The 7,267-nt window shown below is 40.1% G+C and overlaps 1 protein-coding gene across 1 annotated transcript; it reads right to left on the bottom strand.

Annotated features, from left to right (window-relative positions):
- Positions 1 to 212: 212 nt before the first annotated feature.
- On the bottom strand, positions 213 to 7,042 carry LOC139740800 (carbohydrate sulfotransferase 8-like). The gene is made up of 5 exons (XM_071651374.1): positions 7,037 to 7,042; positions 5,277 to 5,507; positions 4,161 to 4,295; positions 1,699 to 2,070; positions 213 to 473 (listed from the first exon to the last, which is right to left on the bottom strand). Exons 1-5 carry the CDS (start codon positions 7,040 to 7,042, stop codon positions 213 to 215), a joined length of 1,005 nt encoding a protein of 334 aa, XP_071507475.1.
- Between the last annotated feature and the right edge of the window lie 225 nt (positions 7,043 to 7,267).

The following is a 7,267-nucleotide window of genomic DNA, read 5'->3' as shown; positions in this document are numbered from 1 at the left end:
ATTTGAAATAAACAAGCGTGTTTACTCTGAGGCCATTGTGATTTATTTCGGATCCAAAGTTGGTCAGTCGTGCGACCGAAAGGTGTACTGTGTGGTGTGGAGGCAATGCTGGTGCTTTCAAGGCAAAGACGGGCGTGAGCCAAGATCACAGCATTTATACCTCGCTCGCTAGCAGGCTCCAGCCATCGTCATCAGATCGGATGTTTCTGCTTCTACCTGTCGCTGCCGCTCACCAACTGCTCCATTCTTTGGAAGCTGTAACCGAAGAGTTGACAGTCCAAGTCGTACAGCTCGTACAGTCTCATCAGGAGCAAGGAGTCCACGTCGCCGAGAATCTCCCGGGCGATGCCCTCGGATGCTGACTCCTTGCGAGGGAATCTCGAAGTCGCCCCGTTGCCGAGGTTCAAGCGGCGAATGATCTCGTCAGCGTCCATACTTAAGGTCTCGTAGTGCCCAATGTAATCGTAGTTGACCTGAACGTGTCGCAAGATTAAAAAGATGTTCTCCGATCAAATGCTAGTACTGGTATTGGATGTAGCCAAGACTACAGTTCCACTTCTTTGCAATAAACCTTTATGTGCATAATTATGACGGCTAATGCTTTACTTTTTCTTTTTCAATGAATGGTCTCCTGTCAAACTTGGTGAATTCTACAACTGTATAACGTCATATTACAGGTCTTTTATGAAAATGTCTATTGGATTCCAGTCACAAAACAGAAGTGAAAAACAAGGATGTTGATATTCTTGCTTTAGGTTGATTGCCGATTGATGAATGGAGCTTGATTAGTGCGTGCGTTGGGGGGGGGGGTGTTATGTCGTCATTCTATTCACAATTTACATGCTAACGTGTATAGTTAATCAGTTTTGTAGATGGTGGTGACCATTTATGCACCAACTATGAGCATTAATCAAAATACCCTCTGAAAAATGAAATGTATCAACACGATTACTTTTACACCATTGACTGAAAATGTCCAACGATTGAATCTTGATGTTGACCGCAGCCAAGATTATAAAATTCCGTTAATTTCCTTCCCTCCTGTTACCATACCCCCCCCCCCCATTTCTTCTTCTCTGTAAAAAAAAAAAAGAAGAAAGGATAACAGATGTTCACATTTTGAAGACAACTATAATCATAAGAAATGTACAGTCTAAGGTGTGCCAAATGTGATAAGATATTAATCGGTGATGAATTAGTTTCAAGTACATCTGCAATCTTCAAAGTACCAACACACACACACACACACACACACCGTTTCAAACATTGTGACAAAGACATGTGATTCTACAGTATTTACATCTGACTACAACATATTATGAATGAGTAAATATAGGAAAATATGTATGCAAATAGTTATAATTTTATGTAATGACAATAATTATAATGACAATTGGGCCTGTGTTCAAGTTGTCGCCCTCTTTGGGAACTAATTGACAAACTATGGTAATGATAATGACTGTTCATCAATGCCATTATCAAATATTAATAGTAATTATTCATATGATTGTAATAATTTACATATCTTATCATTTATTAAATTTGAATATCATCGGTCTGATGGTATCATTATCATTATCATTATAAACACACACCCTGATCATTTCAACGACAGTGTTATAGCTGACATTGTTTTCAATTCCCGTACTCGAACCATAATAATGTGTCTTTCCGGGCCACCACTGTACATAGGCTTACAATGCATGGCTGGCAGCGGGAGTTATACGATTCCCAGTGCATGTCGCTACGGAGGGCCGGCGGTCCGTTGATAAGATACCTCGCGAAATCCTCGAAGGACGGAAGCAGCTTCGCCAGCTCCTCCTCCGAGAATGGCTGCCCATCATCTTCGTAGGTATCATCGTCGACGCTGGGGTCCCCGTGGTCGTTGTCTTTTCCAACGTTGTCAACGAAGCGGCACGACCTGATCATGCTGATGTTCTTGTTCTGGCGGCGGGCCATGTCGCATCCGTACCTGATTAGGTACTCCTGTCTGTCACGACCATTAGGACTGATAAACTTGTCCAGCCAACCCGACACAGCCCGATAGATGGGCTCCCGCACGAACATAACCTGCAGGCATAAAATGATGGCTATGTTTTATCGGAAAATCAAAGCATGTCAATTCATAAAAAAAACAAGGAAAAGTAGAAATTACGCGGTGCGTAATATATGTCCCCGCCGGAAGTAGCATTTTGTAACAAAATGTGCAATATAGGTAAAAAATCAAGGTCAAAGGTCAAAGAAGTCAAAGGTCAAAATTCTGTGTAGAAGTTTTGAAGCCCTCACCTAGTGCCATCACATAAAGCAAATGGAATCGAAATTGGGTTAGAAATGGCGAAGGAGTAGCATTTTGTAGCCAATGTACAATATAGGTCAAAAATCAAGGTCAAAGAAGACAAAGGTCAAAATTCTGTGTAGAAGTTTTGAAGCCCTCACCTAGTGCTATCACATAAAGCAAACGGAATCGAAATCGGGTTAGAAATGGCGAAGGAGTAGCATTTTGTAGCAAAATGCAGAATATAGGTCAAAAATCAAGGTCAAAGGTCAAAGAAGTCAAAGGTCAAAATTCTGTGTAGAAGTTTTGAAGCCCTCAACTAGTGCCATCATATAAAGCAAACGGAATCGAAATCGGGTTAGAAATGGCGAAGGAGTAGCATTTTGTAGCAAAATGTACAATATAGGTCAAAAATCAAGGTCAAAGGTCAAAGAAGTCAAAGGTCAAAATTCTGTGTAGAAGTTTTGAAGCCCTCACCTAGTGCCATCACTTAAAGCAAACGGAATCGAAATCGGGTTAGAAATGGCGAAGGAGTAGCATTTTGTAGCAAATGTACAATATAGGTCAAAGGTCAAGGTCAAAGGTCACAACTGAAATTCTGTGTAGAAGTTTTAAAGCTCCCATGTAGTGCTATCACATAAAGCAAACAGAATCAAAATTGGCTCATAAATGACAGAGAAGTAGCAAATTGAACATTTTGATCACACACGGACGCACACACGGACGGACGCACGGACGCACGGACGCACGGACGCACAGACACACACACGTACGGAGCCCGTTTCATAGTCCCCTGCTCGAACTCGTTCGGCGGGGACAAAAATGATATTTACAGATGATGTAAGTAATAATCATAAAGATTTTGGACGCTTTGTGGTTTACTATTGGTTGATCAGTCTCTTAAAACTTAATTATCAAATATCGATACAATGTTTACAGCAAAGGCATAAAGAATTGATCAAAACAGGAGTATTTCCTACCTTCCTGATCAAAACGAACAAGGATATATTATAATACACATGCACATAAACTTTGATAAGAACGATACATATCTAATATACTGTACTTGTACTTAAAAACAGCTACAAGAACCTTCTACAGTACCTGTCTACAATTATTGGCCAACAGAAAAAAGTATTATATCCCGATCTGCATCCACAGGTAGTGTGCTGGAAAATGACAGAACGCATCTGCATCTTCTCTCCCCCCCCCCCCCCCCATTTTTTTTTTTTTTTTTTTGGCTCACGAAAGGGAAGAGGGTCATAAACGATCTAGTCCATTCATGTTGGCTTTTAACTGCACATCACTCATGTAAATCTTATAGATGGCGTATGCTAGGATATCCACTTGGCAGCCAGCAGGTAGGCCTATTTGGCGACATTTATAGAAAAGTTTTTTAATGTGTTCAATGACAAAACAATCAAATGGTTACTTCCGAAGTGGTGACTTTATACGAACCATTCTAGTAACCTAGTCTACCCAAGTTCATCTTCTGATTGAACGTGAATTCCATAAATACGTCACGACGGCCAAGCTCATGCACTCGGTCGCTTTGAAAACGAGTGAAGTGTCTAACCAACTGAAAAATGCTATTATGTAAATTTTACCAATGTAAAATATGAGCTAACACCAATCTGGCTATTAGGGCAACATGAACAGCGCCATCATTGTTTCATCGGACACAAGTCAAAGTGAGGCTCTCTCTTATTTCATAGTGAACATAACGAAGCAAGAGCTTTATGAAGTTGCTGCTTCGCTTATAAATTGGTGGTTGCTAAAATTTGCGATTTACTATAACTGAGTGTACGATTCTGGATGAAGGAAGTAAAATGCTTCCGAAATGACCTCGACGCTTTCAATCACTGTGTGCGCGCGCACTCATCACCTTTGTATAGTGTCGCAGTCGAATTGCCCTCTCCATTTCCGTGTATGAGCTAAGGCGACGGAGCTTCTGGCCTCCCGCCCCAGCAACCGCCTCGTTCAGGACCTTCCGCCACGTAATAGAAGCCACTTTTCGCACCTGAGGTAGAAGTCATAAAAGACTCTATTCGTGGCATTAAACTCGAAACCTATTATCATAAAGACTACCTACCTACCTACCTACCTACCATGGACGATCGGGAACTCCTTCCCTTCATCTCTTTCTCTCGCTCAGTACAATGTACAACACATCATAAACGAGTGGCATATTTTGGTTGCTTCGTTTGCCATCACTTTACACGAAAGTCCGTTAAGTCTATAGTGCAATAGTTTTTCTTTTTTCCATTATTTTTGTCCGCTAAATGCAATTTAGAATAAAGACAACAGTGAAAGCAACAAGTTATGATTGTGTGACCGAGAATCACTCAGCGGGTATGGCACCTGACGTATATCCGTAAGTCATGCATAAAATGCATGAGAGTTACATAAGTTACATAGCCATATGATAGCACTCTATATTCCACTCTGTCGACAAAAATGATGCCTGCCTGAAAACTAACGATCCTCTTCGGGATCAGATGGCCAATCTGGCAACATCCGCCTTCATTCTTCGCTTACCTCGGCTTTTGTATAGTGGGCAAACACAGCAATATTTATTTTGGATTTTTAGCAGAAGAAACCACCCAGCGACTCTTAAAAGTCTTTAATGTGATATGCGAGAGATACAATTAACACCTTTCGTATTTCACTGAAAGTAGAAATATTATGCGAAAGTAAACCTGTACCATCATGCAAATCAATACTATGCTAATGGGACAATTTTATTATTATTTCATCCAATATCACTTTTCCGCGAAAACAGATTTTACTGAAACTTCTACAGTTCTGTGACTTTCCTTTCTGGCTATTAAAGTCAACTTAACCACGGACTATCGTTCAGCTAGAAAACAAAAAAGAGAAGAAAAAGAAATAGGGACACCTGTACAGTAAAGATGAAGAAAATAATGTTGAACAGCACACAATGTCATTTTGTAAAAATCAGACTGCAAGCACGGACGTCGAGGGGAGCATGTTCACTAGCCTGACAAAAGATCAAGTCGTGGACATCATCTACGAGAAGGTGACCCGGAGGCTCCGGCTGCTCAGGTCCGAATGCGTTCGCTCTGTCGAGGGAGTCACATAGGCGTTTGAGAACTGATTTCCTCAGCTCTTGAATGCTGTCGAACGGGTAGTATTGTTTGTCAAGCAGACTGGGGTTTTTGAGGAAACCGTAGTTGTGTCTAGACAACTCAGCCTGCTGTTGCCGAAGTTTCTAGGTGATAAACGCAGAAAAAAAAAGAAGAAGATGGATATCACTTGTTAGAAGTACATTATTTGCAAGCAAATAACATTATACCGATCCCCCATCCTTTCTTATATGCGATCGCTGGCAACTAAAAAAGCTAGTTTAAAGATTGCACAGCTAAATACATCATGACATAATCATTATGTGGGAGCAGAACTTAAACGGAGACTTTGTGTTAACCAGCCTATATAATACAAGAAATACAAATGCAAGTCTCATATTGATAATAAGTCTTTTCCATTTTACGTTGTAATAATCACGTCTTTGACAAGATATGGATCAGCATGCAAACATGCTCAGATAATCAAAATTCACCTCTATATCACCAACAGCTGATGACAAGAAGGCAAGGGCTGGCAGGAGTTTCAACTATGAACGATAATGGTTTCATGGATGAAAATGGATAACAATGTGTACAGTAATATTTCATACGAGAATATACAGGCATATATTGGAATATTCGCAATCCTGCTCCCTTTCCATTTTAAAGAATACCCGTCTTGAATTTCGATTTAGCAATAACACAGTGTACTATAAGCATGATAAGTAAACCAGTTAAAGAGGACGGGTGCATGGGGACGGGCTCAGGTGGTCCTCTGCAATTGGCCCCCTTGTCCTTATTCCCGATGTCTTACGCGTGAGCATCGTATCAGCCCATGGCATCAAACAAACAAAAAACGATAAAAGGCTACATTAAAGTAATATATTAAAGGCATTATCTATTATTTGCAGATGGAACAAAAACCCAGCTTTAGTGCTTTAAAATAGTTTTAAATTGTGAGTTAGGAATAGAAATAATCAATGTAAGTATTGTTGAATATACAAAATGTGAACAATAGTTATGATAAGATTGTTTCTAGATTAAATCGCCTATATACAGTTATGGTTTAGTGAGAAAAATAGTGATATCTCCTTCTATTTCAGACTTTATTGCAAAATTCATAGGGTAATAGGATGTTTTGTGATAATACAACCGTCCTACATACACATAATATGCATCAAATGTATTAACTCGAACATTTTTAAATCACTGCTCCTAATGGTAAACAATACCTTTAAGCAACAATGCAATGTAAACCAGTTATAGAGGAGGCTGCACAGGGACGCGGACGGGCTAAGTGGGTCCTCCACCGTTGCCCCCACCCCTCTTGCCCGTATTTCCAATCTAAAGTATACTTGTTTTTTAAATGAAATTGAAATTTTCGTGAAAACTCGAGTCCTGTCCATAGATTTGTTTGTAAAGTGTGTATTTCGCTAGGAAAATAGAAAGAATGATAACGGTAAATAAGGATTTCAATAGCAGTGATTATAACCATGTCCTTGGTAAATTGCATTTGGGAATATGAGACGTTGCCTTAAAGTAGATTTTGTACACCAAATTCCCATATACGTTTACATATGTGGAAAATGACCGGACTCATGGTAAAGAGGTGCACTTGCTTCGAATTGAAATGAACAAGCTTGCCTTTTTACTTCGGAAAACAACTCAGCATTACCTTCATATTTGCACAAGGCAATCTAAAGAAGCAATCGAAAATAAGAGTGCATCATATCAGACGACGTTTTCATACAAAATTTCAGGCAGGGGTAGGGAAAAGAATAAGGAAATAGGGGTTACTATCAAGGGGGGGGGGGGGGTGGACCCCGTCAGATGTTTGCGTGAAGCTTATGCACTCACACGAATATTCGATGAACACCAAACAGGCTATGTCAGAGAATATAGAATG

Source organism: Diadema antillarum, unplaced genomic scaffold, assembly GCF_040938485.1.
Source record: "Diadema antillarum isolate AM-2024a unplaced genomic scaffold, OU_Dant_1.0 seq00000885_RagTag, whole genome shotgun sequence".
NCBI classification, from domain to species: domain Eukaryota; kingdom Metazoa; phylum Echinodermata; class Echinoidea; order Diadematoida; family Diadematidae; genus Diadema; species Diadema antillarum.
This window is presented reverse-complemented; position numbering and strand designations above follow the sequence as displayed.

Excerpts from the sequence above, each read along its gene's own strand:
- LOC139740800 (XM_071651374.1), bottom strand. Across the intron at positions 4,296-5,276 it reads ACGACTTGATCTTTTGTCAG|GTGCGAAAAGTGGCTTCTAT; the intron begins GCTAGTGAACAT and ends CTTCTACCTCAG. Across the intron at positions 2,071-4,160 it reads GACTGCGACACTATACAAAG|GTTATGTTCGTGCGGGAGCC; the intron begins GTGATGAGTGCG and ends TTATGCCTGCAG.